Source organism: Podarcis bocagei, assembly GCF_964188305.1.
Source record: "Podarcis bocagei genome assembly, chromosome: 11".
Lineage (NCBI taxonomy): Eukaryota > Metazoa > Chordata > Lepidosauria > Squamata > Lacertidae > Podarcis > Podarcis bocagei.
The window spans coordinates 21,722,307-21,745,248 of NC_138136.1; the positions used below are offsets into that span (position 1 = coordinate 21,722,307).

Genomic DNA, 22,942 nt, shown 5'->3' on the forward strand with positions numbered 1-22,942 from the left:
CTTTCTGAGGCCTCCTGATGCATGTTGAACACTCCATATAATATTTGCTGTTCTAGAATAGGAATGTAATGTAAAACACTTCGTGATTTTCCTAATGAAGAGCAGTCTATTGCTGAAAATTATTAATTAATGAGAATCAGGTGACCCCCTTATACCCTTTCCTGTTCTCTTGTGATTAGCTCTTTCCCTTGTCGCCCTTGTCTCCTTCGTTACAGAATTTGCATCCCGATCCCAAGCAGTGATTCCCAGGCTTAAGAGTGAAGCCTTAATGTCTGTGGCAAAACCACACTTCCACTCGCATTGTTTGTTACCTCCTTTGCTGTGACTTTTAAAGAAATAAAACCCACAAATATTTTAATTACTAGAAAAAGTCAGTCCCACATGGATATTAAAGAAGGCTCGAAGTGCCCCTTTTCTGGACTGCTTCATTTGTTACAGTACCCAGCGTCCATATTGCTTTGTGGATAGTTTAATATGACAAAAGATTCCCATTTGATGGCTCTGGGATGCTGTAAAGGACTTTGCTTTAGCCACATGCCAATTGAGGAGTGATGCAGGCATGGTTGGGCTGCGGACACTAGTACACAACTGGCATATTACAGTATATGGTTTAGTAAACCAAGGTTTATGGCTTAGTGTCATTTATTTATTAAATTTATATGCCACCCTTCATCCAGTGTGTTTGGTTTTTTCCTGTTTATTACTTTTACAACTACTTTTTAAAGGTGATAAATCTGTGAAATACAACATGCATAGAGTTCGCTAACTGTTTTCCATAAATACCCCATTTCATTGCAGGTTTCTAGTAGTGTAGCAGAACACTTAGCCCACTCTCTTCAAGACTGTTCCAACATCCAAGAAATTTTCCAGACCCTCTACTCGCATGGATCTGCTATCTCTGAAAGCAAAATCCGAGAATTTGAAGTGGAAACTGAGCGGTTAAACAGGTAAAGTTTACATATATATACAGAGTTCTGTTTTGCTTAGAGTGGATTTCCCCTTTAATTTTATTCCAGAAATTGGGAAATTCAGCTGGGTCATGGAGTCTTGCCTGCATAGGAACACTAGTGACCAATGTGAATAAAGTATCAGATAAGATTAGCTTACCAGGGCAACTATACAGCAACACTTTGGAACCTGCCTTTCAGAGCACGACTCTTTTCAGTAGCCAGTTTCTGTGTATTACATATTCATAGAAAATATTTTGCATATGTATGTAGGCATCGCGCTGACTTGCAGGGGGAAATTCAGCATCTGAAAATCATATAATGGTAATCAGCTCTTACTTTCAGTTGATTAACTTGATTTGTTACCCCCATCATTTTGATTTGTGTGAATTATGCTTATGCCATCTGCATATAAATGTGGGAAAATATGGTGATGAAAAGGAGGGCTTAATCTGAATTAATAGCTTTCTTTCAACAAGATAATTTAGTCATCAGCATTAGGCCATAAAGTGATTTGTTAGGATTTGCATATTATTCTGCAGGTCTTAGCAACAGCTGGTGCTGCCTCCAGAGGAACCCAAAATACAGTTTTCAAGTTGATTTGCATAGATCAGTGTGATAATTTTAGTGGAGATGAGTAGGTGCTGTTGGCATTGTTGTACTTGTTGACAGTCAAAGCAATGTATTGTACCTAAATATTCAGAAGTAATACCCAAACTGTATCATTTCCACATCCACCTCCTTTGAAACAGCACAGGCAAAGGAGATAGGCTTTGCGTGCAAACCCTACCTTTGGCAGGAAGCCTCACACCTGTTTCAAAGCGAAGCAGCGATGGTGTTGTTGTTTTCTGTTTTTGTACAGTTCCCTCTGAAACTGACAGAGTGTCATTGACTCCCATTGCTCCCAGGGAGATTTGCTCCACTCTATTCCAAATGTACAGCAGCAGTAAACCCTGGGTGCTCACTTCTCCCAGCTGTTGGCAGCTGGATGACTGAGCTTTCCCAAAGGAAAGAAAAAACATTGCTAGCATCCCAGACAGAGGCAGCCCTCCGACTCCTCATAAAGGGATCCATAGGGATGTGAGTTCTGAAAGGGGACCCATGATCTAATCAGGATCTTGAATGTGGGTGTAGCCAGGGGGCAGGGGAGTGGCTCCCTGCCTCCAAATCAAGTAAATGAATAAAAATACTTAACTAAAAGTAGAAAATATCAGAATATTTGAAATTGAAATGCTCGCTGAGGTCACTTGGAAGACGTTGGGGTGCATTTGCAATCCAACTGAGAGATAGGCATGGCTTCTGCGAACTGAGCAATCGCATTGCAGGCAGCTCAGTTCTGGAAGCCTCTCAGTTTCCGGCATTTTCCCCTGAGAGCGTGCACCTGTAGGGCCTGTTTAGGAACAACTGGAAATTTCCCATAGGCTATTTATACTGCATAACTGCCCTCACGCCTCAGTCGATGATATAGTTCCGTTTATTCAAGTTCACAATTTGGATCGGTGTGAAGTTCATGTTGTGAACCAGTGTTTTATTTAAATATAGTGGAGTTTCCTGGCTATCGTCGGTGTGCCAACTCCAACCTAGTCAGCCTACCTAAGATACACAAATGACTGAAGATTTTGACAGGTTTTTTTGAGCACTTGGGGTCAAAAGTTGTTGAGACATTTCATTCCAAATCTGCTCGTCAGAACCAGACAGAAGATGGTGACAGGTGGGTGTCCTCCTTAAAGGTAAAGGACCCCTTGACAGTTAACTCCAGTCACAGACGACTCTGGGGTTGCAGTGCTCATCTCGCTTTACTGGCTGAGGGAGCCGACGTTTGTCCACAGACAGTTTTTCTGGGTCATGTGGCCAGCATGACTAAGCCGCTTCTGGCGAAACCAGAGCAGCACACGGAAACTCTGTTTACCTTCCCACCGGAGCGGTACCTATTTATCTACTTGCACTTGAAGTGTTTTTGAACTGCTAGGTGGGCAGGAGCTGGGACCGAACAGCGGGAGCTCACCCCATCGCCGGGATTTGAACTGCCGACCTTCCAGTCGGCAAGCCCTAGGCTCAGTGGTTTACACCACAGCGCCATAAATTCTGGCATCGCCCAATGATCCTGATTGAATCAAATGAATCCACTTTTGAGCCAGTCTTCCATGAATTCCACTCCCATTCCTAAGCATAAGGCAAAATATGTTCATAGGCCAAATAGGGAGGCCTGGTGGGCTTTAACGAGGCTCGTGGGCCAGAGGTTCCCCACCACTGATATAGTGAATTGTATCACTGATGTAGGGAGTTGCACAGATAACTGCTTCCATGACCTCAATAGGGCTTTTGACTTAACCTCTTATAGCAGCAGCCTCCTTGGCTCTTGAAAACTTGCATCGTATAAACTTTCCCAATATGGTTCTGAAAACTCAGGACAGTTTTAAAAGCAGTTTGTGACAATGCAGTACAGGGAGCTACTCACAAAGCTGTAAGGACACAAGAGTTGTTGAGCTGCTTTTTTCGCAAAATCTCAAAAGAGAGGTTTTTGACATTTTGCCGATTTCTGCCTGGACATATGGCAACCCTAGTTTTTGTTTTTTATGTGATGTTCTTCCTGTGCCAGTTAGCTGCAGAACTCCTTTAAAGCAAAAGAAACCACAAGGTTGAGAACAGAAGGGTGAGGTGGGCATTGGTAAGGAAAAATGTACACCAATGAAATGTGTCTATATAAGCAGCTCCATATCATTTCTTAAAAAATAATAATAAAGCCACCCACATTTTCATTGGGCTTTATTGGTGAAAGGGTTTTCTCCGTAAGACTTGTTCATGCAGTTTGCATTATTTATTCCTTCCCTGCCTTTTCCAGTAATGGATGAAAATGATTAAGGCCAGATTACTTTTCACATTTTGAGATGGAGCCATTTGGAGAATGTTCAAGGCAGGTAGGGCTGAGTAGGTGCTCTGTGAAAGTTTATAGATGGTTTTCTTCTCCGCAGCCGCATTGAGCATTTAAAATCTCAGAATGATTTATTGACAATAACTCTGGAAGAGTGCAAGAGTAATGCGGAGAGGATGAGCATGCTGGTTGGAAAATATGAGTCGAACTCCACAGCCCTGAAGCTCGCCTTGCAATACAGGTACGTGCACAGAGAATGCAAGAGACAAAATAAATGAGGTAGGACATTTTTGTGTAATGCTTGTTTCCTGGAAGAGACTTGAAGGTATGTAAGTACACATAATGTACTGTTCCACCCCCGCCTTAATTCTACTCACTTCCTTACCTTGCACCATTACTTGTTAGGACTCCACTCAGTGTGAGTTGGCAGGGATAGCGTGTAGGAAGATAGTGTCCATTTCATGCTCTCTGGGGACTGCCTCAGAGAAAATGAAGAGTTGCCAATTTGGCTTGATACTAGGTAAAGGACCCCTGGACCGTTAAGTCCAGTCAAAGGAGACAATGGGGTGTGGTGCTTTTCAAGCCAAGGGAACCAGTGTTTGTCCCCAGACAGCTTTCTGGATCATGTGGCCACCATGACTAAACCGCATCTGGCATAACGGGATACAGTGACAGAAGCCAGAGCACACAGAAATGCTGTTTACCTTCCTGCCACAGCGGTACCCATTTATCTACTTGTGCTGGTATGCTTTCGAACTGCTAGGTTGGCAGGAGCTGGGACAGAGCAACGGGAGTTCACCCTGTTGCACGGACCCGAACTGCCCAACCTTCTGACCTGTGAGCCCAAGAGACTCAGTGGTTTAGATGGAATGTGCAAGTATTTAATAATTATTCAGTTCACATCTGTACATTAACTGCCTTACAGGTTATTCTCATTCATGGCACTTAGCAAAGTGCCTAAATGTTGGCTTAAGAGTACAGTGGTACCTCAGGTTACATACGCTTCAGGTTACAGGCTCCGCTAACCCAGAAATTGTGCTTCAGGTTAAGAACTTTGCTTCAGGATGAGAACAGAAATTGTACTTTGGTGGCGCGGCGGCAGCAGGAGGCCCCATTAGCTAAAGTGGTGCTTCAGGTTAAGAACAGTTTCAGGTTAAGTACCGACCTCCGGAACGAATTAAGTACTTAAGTATGTAACCTGAAGCATATGTAACCCGAGGTGCCACTGTACTGTACTTCATCCAAAGATCACAGGGCCCTTTACAGCATCATGAGGTAGGGATTGGCTAGGATCACCAAGCCTAAGCTGCAAGAAAGTTCTAGTTTCCCAGCTAACAGACAGAGAGGAAATGACATCATTTCAGACATCACTTCTGTCCTGCTGTCACCTATATTGCCTTTTTCCTGTCTCGTAAGTTACAAATAGTGAATTGTTTTTGTTGTTTCCAGTGAACAGTGCATTGAAGCCTATGAGCTGCTGTTGGCATTGGCAGAAAGTGAACAGTCCCTCATTCTTGGGCAATTCAGAGCTGCAGGTGTCGGGTCTGTTGGTAAGAACTCAATAAGTTACTTTCTCCATAATCCATTCTGTACTTCGCCCTCAAAGGGTGGGTTGCAACACCCAGTCATCTTGTGACAGTTCAGGTAACCCCCTCCCACCTCTGCCCCCCAATTAATCAAGTATGTTTTCTTTCAATCACATTTTTAACCCAAGCTAAACTGCAATCAAATGAGAATAGCCATAGTGTCTAGTATAGGAAATTGAGGAACGTTAGTGATTGAAGCTCTTGGTTCCAAACCCACCAAAAGGGAACATCAAAGGCTGAACGAAGGAGGCCACATACTTTGTATAGTCAATTCCTGAATAAGTGCTATTTAATTTGTATCACATGTTTCCAACCCAATATTCAAGTGAACTGCATAATTTTTAGTGGCTAGATGGCTGGACACATGTATGAGAGAAGAAGTTGGTTTTTAACACTTCCAGGACTCACAGCCAAGATATAATAGTTTCTCCTGTTTTATCAATTGTTCCACTGGGCAACAATTTTTTACTTTTTGAATGTTGTCTAGATTTCTACAACTGCTTTAGGGTATTTTTGCACTGCTGAATCAGGAAATGGTATCCGTTTCTCTCCATCAGGTCAGGTTTTTGTGCTATGTTGATTTGAAAAAAATCAGATCTTGTGACAAAATCGATTACATTTTTGTGGCATTATCAGCTGATTTTTGTCAACACATATCATCCTAAATATGTTTTTAAGAGAAAAAAATGTTTTTCCAACAACATATATTGATTACCTGATAGAAACATTGATTACTGTAAACTGAATGGTGGGCATTGATAAAGGATATACACGTAAATTGCATGTTGCTTCACCACAGACAACAAAACGCAGACAACAAATTCGTTGTTGACCAGTGTTATTTATTTGATATGTTGTGAGGCACTTTGGGACCCATTTTGTGGAAAGGTAGCATACAAATAAGATGATGATGAAGATATCTCAAAAGAGCTCACCCTAGACCTGCCATTATTCTTTTGCTGTGAATTTTCACCCTGTCTATACCTCAGCATTTTGGGTCAGGTTTTAGTGCCACGAACCACAACCAGTACTTTAGGGACAGCATGGTCTAATAGTGAGTTAGCCACTTTCTAGACACACCCCTAGTTCATTTAGGAAAATTACATCAAGATTGCAATTATTTGTTATTGTAGAGAAGTTGAGAAAAATGTGTGATTTCACACATTTTCAACTCACCAAAATGGCAATTCAAGGTTTATAATACAGAGTTGTAGGGCATGGGGGAAACCTTTGGGCCCAGGAAAAATTGTTTCCCATGCTCTACTGTGACATGGAAACTGCTTGTTTTAAAATCTAATTTATATCACCAGCTTCTCAAGAGCCATTGAAATATAATGTGAAAACTCCTAAGGACAAAATGACCAGCTGGCTTCAGTGATGGATGAGTTTCAGCAAACTAGAGTCAATGATCCACAGATGTGGTGGCATTTTGTTTTGAGTCCTGTGGATTGGGCATGTTTTGTTTTGTTTTTTTCTTTATGAGGCAACACATTTATCTGTGGAATTTTAATGCTGTGTTTCTATTATTAGAGCCCAAAATTAAGCGCAGATAGAAATTTCAATGCAATTTTTAAAGAGCTATTTAAAAATAATTTAAATGATAAAAGACACAAGCAGCAATAAAATGTCAGTCATCAGCCTAAATAAAAACTAACATGAGTTTTATAAGTAATTCACTGGAAGGACATGACTGAACAAGAAGCTTTTCACAATCATCTCAAATTAAAGAGATGCCACCCAGAGAAAGGCATAGCAAGTAATTGTGTGAGCTTGTAGAGATGAGTTTGCAGGAGGCAGTGTGTGTTTATGCCTCTTGTATTAGCAGTATGCATATGTGGATCACATGGAAATGCATAATGGCTATTTGTTTTCCCTGTATCCTGGTAACATAGGAGAGATGTAATTAACATTTATAAAGGTGATGAAATATGCTAATACATATTTTTCTCACACTTTGAAATAGAGACTGTCATTATTCCATTATTCCATTATTCCATAAGTCCTGCTTAGGTACTTCATTACAACAACAAAAAGTGTTTATTTTAATTTTAAAATGCACCAGCAACGACTCCATTGAACGTTCCACACACAAACAAAACAAACGCAGAGAATAAAACACAAACAAAAATGATTAAACACAGTGGTTCCCAGCTGAGGTGCAAAAAGGGGTGGTGATTTTCAGTCGCCGAAACAGTTGTATGGGTGGATAAGTTTGGAAGAACCAACTGCCGTTGCTTTGCTTCACGTGATACAAGGGGAGAACGATATAACAAAAGAGAGCATCTGCTAAGAGATCTCATCTATGGCAGTGGTGATCCTTAGGCACGTAAATGCAGTTCTATGTAGATTTCCAAAACTCAGACCTCACCTGCTTCATTTCCCTCAGCTTTGAGAGTTGTCAAGCAGCCTCAGAGTCTGCTTTCTGTTTCCTGCTTGGCAGGGGGTTGGACTCGATGGCCCTTGTGGTCTTTTCCAGCTCTATGATTCTATGATTCTAAGAGGAGAGTCAGAAACCATGCTCTGCATTTGGATCGTGGCCTGTGGGCCCACTATAATCCTGGTGTATTTTATCAGACATTTAACTTCCTAGTTGGAAGCGCAAGATGTCATCTTAAGAGCCCATCTACTCATATTAATGCTTATTATCTGCATAGCTCTGATCATTTGCTTGGCAAACAGGGGACCAAACAGGTGATGAAAACATCACTCAGATGCTTAAAAGAGCTCATGACTGCAGGAAGACAGCTGAGAACGCAGCCAAAGCCCTGCTGATGAAATTGGACGGTAGCTGCGGTGGAGCGTTTGCAGTCACCGGCTGCAGCGTGCAGCCCTGGGAGAGCCTGTCATCCAATAGCCACACCAGGTAAGCATAGCTCATTGGGTCTGTTAATCCCCAGGCCTTAGCGTTCAGAATGAAGTAGATTATGTTGTGTTTCATTTATCTTATCTATCTATCCTCAAATCAGCATGCTGGGTTATACTGGTGTTCGTTACAAATCACTTCAGTGCCTCGGTGACTGAACTCTCCCAAGATTTTCGACAGGCTCTGTGCAAAAAAGAAGTTTGTGTAGATTTGTTGCGTGTGGGTGATTCTGATCTCTTTCATAAAGAGCAAACTCATACCATTTGTTTTACTTCAGTGATTTCCCTGCCCTTTCTTTGTCCCTCAATTCCCTCTTCTCATTGAAACCTAAAGCAGGTACCTGTATTCTGTGAAGGCCGCAAAGGTTTCCAATCTAAAGACTTCGTAGGTTTTTGCCTCAAACTTTTGAAGTGGCCGCAAGTTGTGTTCTCGTTTCATAAATATATTCATTTCATATTAGAAGAAAAGAGTGGTTTTTTTTAAAAGTGTTTTTCTATCAGCATTTATTGTTTTAAAAAGCAAAACTCAGCAACTTCCATGACTGCAACTGCAGGAAACATCAGTTCAGTATGTGAACTACTTGGAGTTTAGAATAGAATAAGAAATTCCAAATACTGAATTTGCCTTTAGAGCCACTTATTCAATCTTTCTTCATTTTCAATCAAAATATGCTTGTCAGTGTTGAATTTTGTCTCTAAAAGTGAATGGCAGAACTCTCACTGTGTGACTTAATGGTATATACTTGCTTGGACTTACACAAGTATTTTTTTATTGCATTGTGGCCTTTGGTCTTTAAAAAGTCCAAAAAAGCCAGTGTCCATACATGATAGAAAGTTAATGATTTTATTTGCGTATTTCATTTGTATTCAGCCTTTCTTTGGTGGATCTCAATATGTTTCTCCATCCAGGCACAGACAAGACTCATACCTGCTTTTGCTACACCGCTTCATTATGTGCTGTAGGGCAAAGGATGACTACCCCTTGACCAAAAATACTCACAACCAGGCGAAACAATTTAAGCCATTTGAATCTGTCTGCCAAGCTGTATGCAGATAAAATAACTCAAAATGGCGGTTGAAACTCCTCTTGTAAACTTTGAGGGTGGTGGTGGTGGGGAGGCTTTCTCCTTGGCAAGGACTTTTCATGTCAAAGTGAATAATTTCCCCTGCAGTTTGAAGCTCTTCAAAATGGGAGTTTGTAATGGGAGTGTTGACCCAGACTTAACTTCAGCATCAGGAATGAGTCGCTGAATGTCACATTGCAGAACACATTACTGGGAACAAATGCACAGGCAGCCACTGGTGACAAGGGGTTAAAAGACTGTAAAAGGGAGCAACTGCAACAAAATGGGGGCGGGAGGGGGGGGGAGAAGCAGTACAGAGGCTGTTGTTAGTGAAGTGAATAAAAATAATAGCTAGCATTTCAATTTGTTGGGCTGGCAGCGTCCCAGCAAGGCTGCCAATTTATTTGTGAAAACAGAAGAAGAAAATCTGTGGCATATTAAGAAATCATAATTGTTCTAATGGAGAAAGCCTAGAAGGGACAATTGTTATCATCAAAATATCTGCTGCATTAAGAAGATCCCTTAATTATTTGAACCAGTCAGTTGGGCAATCAATGGGGTCAAAAGTAGGACAGAAATCTGAACCTTTCCTCAGCTAATATAAAATGTAGAATTTGTACCACCTAGACAGAGTTCTGTGATATATTAAACCTGCTGTATTTATGTATTGTGAATAATAGATGGAAAGCACTTGCGTGATAGCCAATAAATCCTTTATACCGCAGTGTATCACACAGTTCAGTTTTTACAGTTCTTACATGAGTGTTGTAAGAGCATGTCAGATGGAACATAGTTGAGGTCAATACAAAGGCATTTTCCACTAAAAGACATCTCATTTAGTTGGATACAACAATGTATTATTATTAGTAGTAGTAGTAGTAGTAGTAGTAGTAGTAGTACATTTATTATTATTATTATTATTATTATTATTATTATTATTATTATCATCATCATCATCATCATCATCATCATCATCACTTTATATTCCTTCCTTCTAAAGGAGCTGAGGGCACAAACAAATGAATAACAATATCATGAAAAACAATCACATTTTCTCATGCAGTGATTCCAAGATTGCCAGGAATAAATAGCATATTTCAGCCATTGAATGCCTGGTTAAACAGGAAAACTCACAAAAACTATGACTAGAGAAGTCTGTTTGTTGCATTTATAATCTGCCCTTCACCACATGGTCTTAGGGTACATAAAAGGATATAATATAACAATCTGAAATACACAGCATAAAACATGTAAGCAGTAAATAAAATCACCGTTACCCTTCACATTACTTCATCCTTCCTCCAAAGGCTTGGGTAGAAAGGTGTGTCTTAGCCCTCCAAAGAAAAGCATGAAAGGTGCACCTCAGAGGGGAAGGGCATTCCATAGCCTGGAGGTCACTAAAGAAAAGGCCCCCTTTTGGGGGTCAAGAGCGAGGCACAGGTCACACGACTCACCTGTGAGCATGTCCTGGGAGACGTGCGTCCCAGTTTTGCATCAGAAAAAGTTTAAAGGTATGGCCTCACCTGCTGAGGGATGCATAAGTCAACATAAGCCTCTTGAAGTGGCAGCCAGTGCAGATCTTGTAGGACTGATGTAATGTGAACCTAGCCAGTGATGCCCGGTAGCTGCTGGTTTCCACCCAGTTGCCGTTTCCAAACCATCTTCAAAGGCAGCCCCACATAGAGTATAGTACAGTAGTCCTGTCTGGAAATTACCAGGACATGGGTTACTGTGGCCAGTCTTTCTGTCTGGAAGGGACCATAGCTGGAAATAGACACACCTAACCACCAAGGCCAAATCTGGCCTTGAGTAGCTGTGCTGGATTCAAGAGCTGTTCCTCTTGGGGAGTGCAACCCTCTCCTGAAGGGAGTGTCCCTGCTTCACGGACCCAAAAGCCCAGAACCTTCATGTTGTCAGGATTCAGCTCCAGTCCGGCTCTTTACTACTTCCAGGCAACGGTACGGTACCTGAGCTGCCTCTCCCGATTCAAAAGGAACAAAATGTTAGAGCTGGGTGTCATCAGAAGACTGGTGGCACCTCATTCCAAATCCCCTGAGGACATTTCCCAATGACTTCATATGTCAACAACACATGGAACAAGACTGAACATGGTGGACACCAAAATTGATTTTCATAAGGTTGAGCAATAAGTTTCCCAATATTACGCTCTAGAAATGACACCCTGGAGATAGGACTGGATTTCCTGTGACTCTCACGCCCAGCCCAGAACTGCACCGATACTGTGGTCAACGGTATTGATCTCTACTGAGAGGTCAATGAGAATCAACTGGGCCACACTCCTCCTGTTCCACTTCTGACAAAGGTCATCACAGTTCCAGTGCCACACCCAGGCCTGAAGTCAGACTGCAATGTGCCAAAATAATTCTCTCAAGTATACTTGTAGTTGAACCACCACTTCCCTTTTGTGTGCCTTTCTCCAAAAGAAGATATTAGTGACTGGGGACTACTTTTTCAAAACTTCTGAGGCCAGGGAGGTCCTCTGAAGTGTGTTTGAGGGACAGTGCACCACTGTACCACTAAGGTCAGATGATACTTTTCTCCACACACCCTGCAATTAGGTCTTCACAATTGTGTCTGTGTGAAGATTTAACTTGTGTTGTGTTGCCTAGTGAGCCCATAGAAAGTTTTTCAGAAGCTTTGGTGTGTATTTCTTTTTTTCCCCTGCCCCCATCTCTCGCTCTCTGATGGTGAGCCCAAATTAATTCATATTTTCCTCAAGCCCGTATATTTTATTTACGGCAAGCAAGACAGCACAGCCATGATTTTACTGCAGAGGGAGGCCCAGTTTTCAGAGTTCTCTGCCCGCCAACTTGAGAGCTGTTGCAGTAGTATGAGGATGAAAATAAAGGTTGCGGCAGCTTGTGGAACAGGAAGTACTGGGACTTCAGCAATCTGTTGCACAGCCGTAAGAACCATGCTGGCTTCCTTTGCCTTCTTTTTTCAGAAGCCATTTTTGTACTAGCAAAACTACCACACTGCTAAACAAATCTGTACCAGCAGTGTTGAATTCCTCCCGGAATTTAAGGGAAACACAACAAGTAAAATTGTTTGCTTGCTGCTGCTTTGCCTATTACCTGTTATCCCTAGGAGAGGGAAGAGACCAGTTGGAATCAGCAAGAAGCTGCAATTTAAAAGCCTGTGTAATGCGACACTTTGTGGAAAGGAGTAGCTCAGGGAAACCTTTGGATCCCAGCCAATTGCTGTGTGTGTTGCTCCTGAACAGCAGTCTGCTTGGAAGCCTCGACAAGGTCGTGCCGGCTGGGGCTGATGGGAGTTGTAGTCACAAGGATCAGGAGGGCACCGGCTTGGGGAAAGCTCCTCTACAATGTCAACAGGCCGTTTCATCTAACTTACTTCTCAGAAGTGAAAGATAGTTTTGAGCTTTAAGCCATCCCTTTTCATGAACCTTGCCTTCATCCTTTGCCTCAAGAGCAAGCCATGTTCAGCATGGCTATAGAAACCATGCTGTGCGTGTGTGTGTATCTCTGTGTTTCCCTTCCTTTGTCAAGAAAGATGGAAAAATATTGCAACCCAGTGCAGAAAGTGATTTATTCCCCTGCTGATAACTGAGATCATCCCGCATTCCAGACAGGCACAGCTAATGGATGACTTAACCCTCACCCAGCAGCTGATTACAGGTCCTCAGGAGACAGCAGGCAGCTTTGTCTCTGTGTGAGACTGTAAGAAAAGCAGGCTTGTTTCTATCCTGTTTTAGTGTTGTTGTAATTATGCCGAGGAGTGGAATGTTAAGGAATGGGTAGTAGCATTGCAATTAACCTCTGCAAATCTTTTTTTTTTCTTTGGAAGACTGGAGTGGTGGAAAGACTTTAATGAGGTCTGCTCCTAGACTTGTTTAGAAACTACTGTTGTAAATAAAAATATGCCCTTTTCCCTTATGGGGTATCCAAGAGCCCATATAGAGTCCTTACATAGGTTCCCTATTGGTAGGAGAAAATAACAGAGGCCAACCAGAGAATATTGAAAAGCAAAGCAGCTAGTAAGCTTGATCTTTATTGATCTGTTGCAACAGGGTACTCCCCTCACACGCAGGAGAGGAAGAGGACCCAGAACAATAGCCTGCAAGGCCTTATAAAGACTTTTGAAATTCCCCTTCTCTAGATCAGGACCACCCCCAGAAACATTATGCATACATCACAGAAGGGGTGTAACCTAAGACCACCCCTCAGATACATCCCACCTACATCACAGAAATTTAAATGTTGTTTTTCTCTTGTCCTTGTTTATCTCCTGTCTAGCAGGTTACTTGATTGGATTTTCTGGGGAGCCTGGCCATTCTTTTGTAGTGCTAAAATACTTATTTCCTGGGCCAGGTCACAGGCTCACACCTTATTCAAACACAGATTAAGACAGGATTTGTGAAGGAAGAGACAATGGGGAGGCTTTTCCATTTTTAACCTTGCAGAGAAAGGATTTGGTCAGTTTAGGAATCAAAATGGTTCCAGGTTGGCTTTCCTGTGCTGATCTATGTATGTGCAGTTATGAACATTACTATATATCTAAGACCATAAAATTCCTATCACACTACACGATGTGTATCTTAACATTTATTTATTTTTTAAAGCTGCTAATGTACAAACTGGGGTCAAATTGCCTCATTTCTCTCTCCTCTTTTTTCCTTCCTAATTTGAAATGGAACCCTACAAAAATATTGCATTAAAAAATATTATATATTTTTCCATTGCCTTGTAAAATGGCCATGCTCGCTAGGGCTGATGGGAGTTGTAGTCCGACAACATCCAGAGGCCCAGCAGGTTGGGGAATGTGGGGCTTAGAAGCTGCCAAGGTTGTGGTGGGCCTAAAGAGCACAAGGCTTGGTTTGTGATCAAACCATATCCTGGAAGCCCTGCCCCAACACAAGATGTGTAGGAAGTGAGGCTTGGTAGAACAGGAACAAAGTCTATGTTCACAGAGGCATTTTTGTCGTCAAAGTCACTTGTTTCACTATATGCCACAGTATCAGAAACTGGCTTTAGGAGCAAGCACTGGTGACCCATGGCTTGAACCCTGATGAGGAGTGCCAGGGGCCTCTCTCCACAGCCGATACAATCCTGAGATAGTAGAGTTGGCTGTGTCAATTCAGGATACAGGTGAGATAGGCCCTTTTGCAGTGGCACCAGATTGGCTGTTTGTTTGTTTTTTAAAAATCCCTTCAGATAGAAAACTGGCACATCTGGGAGAGATGTTCTAACCTAGCCAGCTTCCAGAGCAGCTAGTTTTCCGAGGTGTGTTGTGACAGCAGTACACATGTATACAAGGCAACACTAAAAGTGTGGTTCCTCATCTTTAGTTTGAAATTGAACCATTTTAATACATTTTATGAGGGACGTGGGTGGCACTGTGGGTTAAACCACAGAGCCTAGGACTTGCCAATCAGAAGGTCGACGGTTCAAATCCCCGCAACGGGGTGAGCTCCCGTAGCTCGGTTCCTGCTCCTGCCAACCTGGCAGTTCGAAAGCACATCCAAGGGCAAGTAGCTAAATAGGTACCGCTCCGACGGGAAGGTAAACGGCGTTTCCGTGCGCTGCTCTGGTTCGCCAGAAGCGGCTTAGTCATGCTGGCCACATGACCCGGAAGCTGTATGCCGGCTCCCTCGGCCAGTAAAGCGAGATGAGCGCCGCAACCCCAGAGTTGGCCACGACTAGACCTAATGGTCAGGGGTCCCTTTACCTTTAATACATTTTATGCTGAACGTGTACACCATACCTGGGTTTAAAACTTAGGAGTGTGAGGCAGAAGACAGTTGGTCCCATCCCTTTTGCAATAAGGATATAGGTGACATAGGGAACTTAGTTATAACAGGTCTCTCTAGCCCAGCAATGTCTTTCTGGATTGGCAAAATCCCTCTGGGGCCTTGGGCAGAAAGACATCTTTCACAACAGGTCTTTAACTTTTTCCTAACTAATAAACAAAGCACCTTTACTTTTCTACATGTCTGCCTCTGTGTTTAAGAAATAATGTGCACGTATTTGCATTTTGTTCTTTACTTTTCACACCAAACGAGATACTGAGCGCTTTTGGGACTTACTGTTTCCTAAATACTTCCTCCCCTTTTCCAAGCACTACTAGTTCGACAGCAAGTAGCTGCGATACAGAGTTCACAAAGGAGGATGAGCAAAGGCTGAAGGACTACATTCAGCAGCTGAAGAACGACAGGGCAGCTGTCAAGCTGACCATGCTGGAGTTGGAGAGCATCCATATCGATCCCCTCAGCTATGATGTCAAGCCTCGCGGAGACAGCCAAAGGCTGGATCTAGAAAATGCTGTACTCATGCAAGAACTCATGGCAATGAAGGTATTTCATTTAGGGACTTATGAACGGAGCTGTTTCAGGGTTTCCGGTTTTTAAAATGTAGCTGCAGCATCTCTCGTTACCTGAAAAGCATTAAATCCCAGCATGCAACACCCCCTAAAAACCTTGGCCCAGGAGACCCAGTGCCTTAGAAGGAAGAGGCCTGAGGGCACAAAGTATGGAATCCATTGCCCTTTATAGGCAAATATTAAGGAGCCGGCATTATCAGCCACTCTCTGAATGTTGTACCCTGGTTGCGCAGAACTGTGTGAAACTGCAGTCTACCATGATCTTCTGTGCTTCCCCACCAGGAGGAAATGGCAGAGCTGAAGGCGCAGCTGTACCTGCTAGAAAAAGAGAAGAAGGCTCTGGAGCTGAAGCTGAGCAGCCGGGAAGCTCAAGAACAGGCATACCTGGTCCACATCGAGCACCTGAAATCGGAAGTGGAAGAACAAAAGGAGCAGAGGATGAGGTCCCTAAGCTCAGCTAGTAGCAGCAGCAAAGACAAGTCAAGTAAGGTGAGGTGCTGTCGTGGGTCTTCAGGTGAGAACTAATTGGAACCTCGATACCCTTCGGCAGTATTCCTGTGAATATCAGGGATCACTCACAGGGCAGGAGAGGAGGAGGAGAGTCAGGTGTGTCTATGGGAAGCATAATCAGGTGTAGGGGGTATCAGTCAAGGAGTGAGAGTGCTATATGAATGGAAGCAATGTGAAAAGGTGTAGGATGTGCTTGGAAGCAAATAGGGAATATCCAGCAAGGAGGTGTTGCAGATTATTGGTAAACATGTCTCTGGGTTTTTATAACCTCCACTTGCTATGCTTTATTTTTCAGGAATGCACAGATGGCACCACGGCATCTTTAACGCTAGCTGAGTTGAAACCCTACAGTGAAAGTGAACTGACTACAGAACTGGCAAATGCACTTAGGCGGTAAGCAAAATTTTCATGATATCGTTCGTTTGGGGCTTTAAATCATTCAGATACTAAGCGATCACACTTCCTTGCCCCTCTGCGGTTTTCTAAGAATACCTTTCCTCCTTTACTTTTCTTCAACGCTCATCAACATGGTCCCTCCAGGTTTCTTCAAGCCTCTAAAGATAGAGGGCTTAATTATTGTCACTAATTCCCACATCACACATGAAAACCCTGAGGCACAAGAATAGCTGACTGAGTTAATGAAAGACCCCAAGGGAGACACATTGCAAATCTGGGAATAGCATTTCAATGTCATCTCTGTGACAATTAGACTTCCTGGTTCTGCATTAATAGTAGCACAAAAAATAACCGAAGACAAGGACTAGATCAACAGAGTAGTAGCTGGACAAAGGTCCCCGTCTCGTTCAGGAAATGTGTAGGATTGCCCCAAACAGCCATCCCAGTTCAGGTACCACCCCTTCCAGTTATTATGTTCATTGGTTGAATAAGAATGGAAAAGCATCTACTCATCTGCTCTTCTGTACTGATTGAGCTATTTCTTAAACCACGAATAATACTACCTTTTAGAAAATTAAAAAAACAAATAGCTGAACGTTTTGTTTAGAAAACATTGGAACCAGGAAGGCAGGCCTAGAGGCTACCATTTGCTGGCAGTGCATCTGATAAACAATATCAAATAAAAGATGAAGTTGTAGAACTGATTGACAAATTTAAAAGAAACAATTCGCCCAGGCTTGAAAGTATTCATGCCACAGGTTTCAAATTGCTGGGCTATTAAGTAAATTCCATAATGTATCACTGGAATCACTGACCTGAACTATTATCTGACCTGACACCAGTTGGTTTTTTTTTAATGGATCCAGGAAATTACAGACCCTGTAAGCCTAACTTCCTTCCCAGCTAAATTGGTGCGAAGTGTTAAAGGTTAGACTTGTTAAACACTGAGTGAAGAAAGGCATAATGCAAAAAGAGGGTTCAAAGCATGTTCTTCAGCCCTGATGCTAGACCATCTTAATAAGCATGCAGTGTAATGGAACTCTGGTATAAGCCCATCAGTTCTGTTGCTCCTGCATTTGCTAATGATGTTCCCTCAAGCTGGTCAAAATTAACAAAAGGCCCCATGACTGGACTTCATCTCTTGCATGCTTAGGGCAACCTTTTACTGTCACAAGTATGGGATTTGCGGCATAACCCAATGCATGTTTACTCAGAAATAAGCTCCACTGTCTTTCAGGTAAACGTCCATAGGTTTGCAGCCTAAATATATCAAAGATCATCACAATTATAGGATCAGTACCCATCTTATGTACTTTTTTTTATATAAAAGAAAGTGATTTTTTCATCAATGGAGATTTAGTCTAATCAGTGCAATAGACAAAACAGCAAAAAAAACCCCAGCCCTTTGTAAACTGCCCAGTGCTTCTCTTTAAACCCACTTTCCTGGGGTTTCAGGAGTAGTGCAGAGCTGCTTGCAAAGGGCTTTCAAACAGCCCTGCACTTTGCTATGAAGTTCCGACAACTGGGCCTTCAAAGTGCAGCATCACCTGACATCACTCTCTGCTAGGGGCTGGGAAGATTTATGATCTGACCCACTGGCCAGAAAACCCACCCCTGGTCTACGGTGATGTGTTACATGAGTCATTGAAAGCCTTGATTACCACTTTGTTAACTTGTCAGAGCAAGCAGGATCCATCAGTTGCCCCGGCACTCTAGCAGATTATGTCATCGCTTCTGCTCTTTAAAAGAAAAGTTCAGGAGTTGCACTCCCTAGTGTTTCCCTAGCACTACAGACAACACTTTTCTGAAATGTAGTAAAATTAGTGAATATCATTGTATGGTGGTTTCTTGCGGTAGAAATAAAGGCTTTCTTTGATAATTCTGTGTATTTCAAAACATGTGATGTAAGATTGCTTTCCTAGATAATTGTCTATGTAGGAAAAACTACTGTTTGTTGGAGCCTTAAATGTCTATTCAGACACTCGTCCCTTTGAGGTTAGTGCAGCTTATTTCCAGGGAAGTGGGGACAGGACTGCAGCCTTAAACTCTAGAATAAGTTCAGCACCGTTCCTTCTTGTAATGCTTACAGTGCGTTTTCCTTGCTGCATGTAGACAGTGATCGTTTGCTTCGCAGACTCCCCCATTTTGCCTGTTGGGCTTCATCCTTAATAAATTCACCAACAGGTCACGAGCACTTACAGCAGTTACTCCCCAGGGAAAAGGAAATGAGAGAAATGTCCTGTAGGGAACAATCATGCACTGGCAAAGCAGAGGATGAGATGACCTAACAGAGGCTTTTTTGTGAGGGTGGGTTGACTCGGATTTCTAGGATTCTATGAAAAATGGATGAGAAGAAGGGAGAGATTCAAAAACTCTGTCAATCCTTTGAAACAGATAGGAGTAAATGGGAGTAAATGTCTCCCCTCTCCATCTGCGACACAGGATTTTTTTGAGAGAGATAAGAGACAGAAATTTTATTTTTTTTGAAAAAAAATGCATCATACATGATTACTGAGTTTAGCAAGGAGAATACAAAGGTATTCAGATTTACTTCCCCAGTTCAAATCTGGAGCAGATAATTATTGACCAAAAGCCAGTCCACTTAAGGGTGAGTGATGTGAACAATTGCATGAAGTGCAATGATTTCAGCTGAACTCCCTGTGGAATAGTATCTTAGGTCACAAAAACATCCATGCTGCTTGGCTAGCACAGACTCGTGACCACCTCAGCAGCAAGACCAATAAGTCATGGAGGAAATCCGCCTTCTATACTGGACATTCAACAGAATTGGAAGCAGTACTGTTGCCAATAACTTAGAAATCCCTATGTTTAAAAGGTTAAATTCTGACTCCTGAGATTTTACTGCTACTGCTTTTCATTGATGGCATTATAAAGGTAAAGGGACCCCTGACCATTAGGTCCAGTCGTGGCCGACTCTGGGGTTGCAGCGCTCATCTCGCTTTCCTGGCCGAGGGAGCCGGCATACAGCTTCCGGGTCATGTGGCCAGCATAACTAAGCCGCTTCTGGTGAACCACAGCAGCGCATGGAAACGCCGTTTACCTTCCAGCTGGAGCGGTACCTATTTATCTACTTGCACTGGCGTGCTCTTGAACTGCTAGGTTGGCAGGAGCTGGGACCGAGCAACGGGAGCTCACCCCGTCGTGGGGATTCGAACCGCCAACCTTCCATTATATCCGGCCCCCAAACTACACACGCCTCTCTTATTCCTACTTACAACAGCCATTGTGGAGTAGATTGTTATCTTCATTTTGCCAACTGCAAAACTACTGATGATAGTGGCTCATTTAGGGTAAACCAGTGAGCTGTAAATTAGCAGTGTGGCGCGTCAGGCCTGGATGTCAAAGATACAGGCTCAGATCCACTCTCAGTAACCTTGCATAGCTCTCACACAAATCAGCTTTACCTTATCAGGCTAAAATTCCTCTGAGAAGTCTGGGGTACAAAAGTAGCCAATAATAAAAAGCAGCTGTCTGCTGCACCACAGTGGCTTGCTATAATAAATTATTTTCACTTTAATAGTGGTTGTCTGGTCCTTTTCCTTCTCAGCAGAATGACCTTTATTGGGTGGGTGTTTGCTGTTTCGCTCTAGTGCCCTTAGTGATGCTGGCAAAAACTGGTCTAGGCTGGTGAAGCGCCTCTGTTATAAGACACAGCCATTCTAATAATGGGCTGCAGAACAAAAATCTTTGTATGTGCCTCTTTTAATAACATACGCATTTTGCGGGGATTAGGACCTGTTCAGTCGCTTTTCAGGAAGACAATTGATTTTGATGAGCTTGGTCCTCTCTTGGATACCAGAAGTGCTTGAAGAAGCAAAACCAAAATGAAATACAGTACTGTACTGCAGACATACAATACCCAATTAAAAAGTGATAGCAAAAATTAGACTGCAGTAGTTACACACAGATGCCAACTCAGATTGTGTATTAAAGCAAACCCATTGCTCCTCCCAAAGCATTGTGCTCACAGCTTCTTGCCAGATTTTATTCCACACTTCGCTCTTACCATGACCTAATTACCATGTACATTAAACAGTAGGGGCTCTGCTACAGTTCAGTGCCAAATCCTGAGACAGATTGTAACAGAGGCTATAGAGCACTTCTGATAATGACGTGGCCATCTGCAGGGTACAGGGATTCCTGCCTTTTCATTAATCCCATCTTTCCTCAACCTTTCCTTAGTCAAAGGGAGTCCCTAATCTACTGAGAGTTGAGATGTGTCATACCTTTCTTTGAAAATGCCCATATTGCTAATAAAAGGCCACCGTATTTTTGCATAACTGCAAAATAGCACAGACTCTCTAAACCAGGACAATATTTAAGAAAGAAGATTCCACCTAAACATTAGGAAGAACTTCCTGACAGGAAGAGCTGTTCGACAGTGGAATTTGCTGCCAAGGAGTGTGGTGGAGTCTCCTTCTTTGGAGGTCTTTAAGCAGAGGCTTGACAACCATATGTCAGGAGTGCTCTGATGGTGTTTCCTGCTTGGCAGGGGGTTGGACTCGATGGCCCTTGTGGTCTCTTCCAACTCTATGATTCTATGATTCACATTTCAGCAAATGATTGAATTTACCCTTGTTATCTGGCGTTGAAAAATATATGTGTGTATTACTGAATTTGTAGGGAGGGGGGAGGAATGTTTGAGAAACACCTTCCAGAAAAGCGGGTATACTTCACAGAATTTTGCAGATTTCTTTCGGCTATCGTGAGAATACTTGTGCGATGGATGTTTGGGGCTGGGGAGAGAAATATATTCTTCGACACCCTACTTTGATGGCCAAACCATGTCCTGATGTGAAATACACTCTTACTAATGTCTTAGCTGTACAGTGTGATTTAAGTTTTATTTAGGAAGACAGAAATGCAAAGCACTTAGTTACATGAATCTACCATTAACAAAAGTGTATTCCCTTTATTGATGACGGTTGTTCTGTAAGTATCAGCATTAGTATGAAAACGTTTTGTGGAGTTGACAGTAGCTGGTGCATCTTTGTGTTTGGTTTATATTGCCAGCCAGGAGGATGAAGCAGTGCTTAGGGGAGAAACTGTAGGTGGGACATGTTATTCGCATGTAGTAGGGCCCAGGTTCAGACACTGGCATCTCCAGGTAGGAAAGGCTCTTGTCTGAACTCTGGAGAGCCACTGCCAGTCAGAGCAAGATACTGAGCTCAGTAGTCCTGACTCACGCAGTACAACACAGGTTTGTCTGTTCAACAGCATTATTATAGTTGAACAATGCCTTATTGTTCCATGTTGCGTGTCACTACACAGAAAGGAATGATAGGTCCATCACTCAGGAAATGAAATTTGGTTGTTGCAATAGGGAGCTACAGAGTGAGTAACTTTTTTCCAAAGCAGGCAGCAATTTGCCTTTAATCCAGGTTTGTGGTTTACTGGAAAAATAGTTCCCCAAATCCATAGTAGGTCAGTATCTTTATTAAGCCGACAAAAAAAGAGAGACAAAATATCAAGCAATCTTTGAAGTTCTCCAGGACACTTCTTTAGGCGGAGCGTTATGCAAAGCTGGGATGGGAAAGTAAAAAAAGCCAGCTTGGTCTTAAAAGCATAAAGACGGCAAAGGTAGCATTCTTAAGAGTGGGGGAAGAGGTATCAAATTTCATATGATATGCAACTCTCCCCGGTGCTATGCGTTTTCCAGGTTATATCTAAGATGTTCTAAGAGGATTCCCAGTGGCTGATTTTTGAAAATATAAAAACCAGCTGTTCTCTGGATCTGGAAAGAGTATTTTATAAAATACATGTTGTTGAATCCATGTGTTTGGGTAAAACGCTATTATTATGAAAATAAATTTGAATAGGACTCAGAAAGCAGCAAATCTTGGGACTACTGCACTCTTTGCAGCTTCATGTATATCTTCTAGCTTCTGTTCTATAGAAAGGAACTTGAAGATCAGTGGAACCCAGGTCCTAAGGGTATTAGATCTTATAGCTCACTAACTGGTAATATTGTTGGACTCAAACTCTTAGCAACCTCAGCCAGCAAGGCCATTTGGTATTGTAGTTCATCAACAGGTTAGCTAGTCCTCATAAAGAAAGCTTCTCTCTTAAGAAGGCACAAATATTCATCCAAATGTGTTTTGATTGCCATGCGCAGTTTTAAGAAACTGAAATTTCTCCCAGGTTGTTAGGACAATTGTTTAGATATTTTTCACGTATGACACAAAGCTGCCTCTTTGTCTCTTATCTCGCCAATTGAGGCCCACTCCCCTAGCTATATGTTTAGCAAGTTGACTAGTGATGACTATTTTAAGTGCATTTCCAGCACATATTTTTTTCAAAAAAAATAATTTTTTTTGTTGAACT

At 42.4% G+C, this 22,942-nt stretch overlaps 1 protein-coding gene and 1 long non-coding RNA gene across 4 annotated transcripts in view; one reads left to right on the forward strand and one right to left on the reverse strand.

The window, feature by feature from the left end:
* MCC (MCC regulator of WNT signaling pathway) overlaps positions 1 to 22,942 on the forward strand; it is a 201,949-nt gene that overhangs the window by 175,778 nt on the left and 3,229 nt on the right. For all 3 annotated transcript variants that reach the window (XM_081213590.1, XM_081213591.1, XM_081213592.1), the window contains 7 exons: positions 799 to 947; positions 3,920 to 4,060; positions 5,269 to 5,369; positions 8,085 to 8,268; positions 15,431 to 15,665; positions 15,974 to 16,180; positions 16,497 to 16,594. In XM_081213590.1, coding sequence (XP_081069716.1) covers positions 799 to 947; positions 3,920 to 4,060; positions 5,269 to 5,369; positions 8,085 to 8,268; positions 15,431 to 15,665; positions 15,974 to 16,180; positions 16,497 to 16,594 — 1,115 coding nt within the window. The remainder of the gene's footprint in view (positions 1 to 798; positions 948 to 3,919; positions 4,061 to 5,268; positions 5,370 to 8,084; positions 8,269 to 15,430; positions 15,666 to 15,973; positions 16,181 to 16,496; positions 16,595 to 22,942) is intronic.
* On the reverse strand, positions 10,028 to 13,210 carry LOC308597924. Its single transcript, XR_014013291.1, has 2 exons — positions 10,855 to 13,210; positions 10,028 to 10,334 (listed from the first exon to the last, which is right to left on the reverse strand). It is a non-coding gene; the product is annotated as an uncharacterized lncRNA (long non-coding RNA).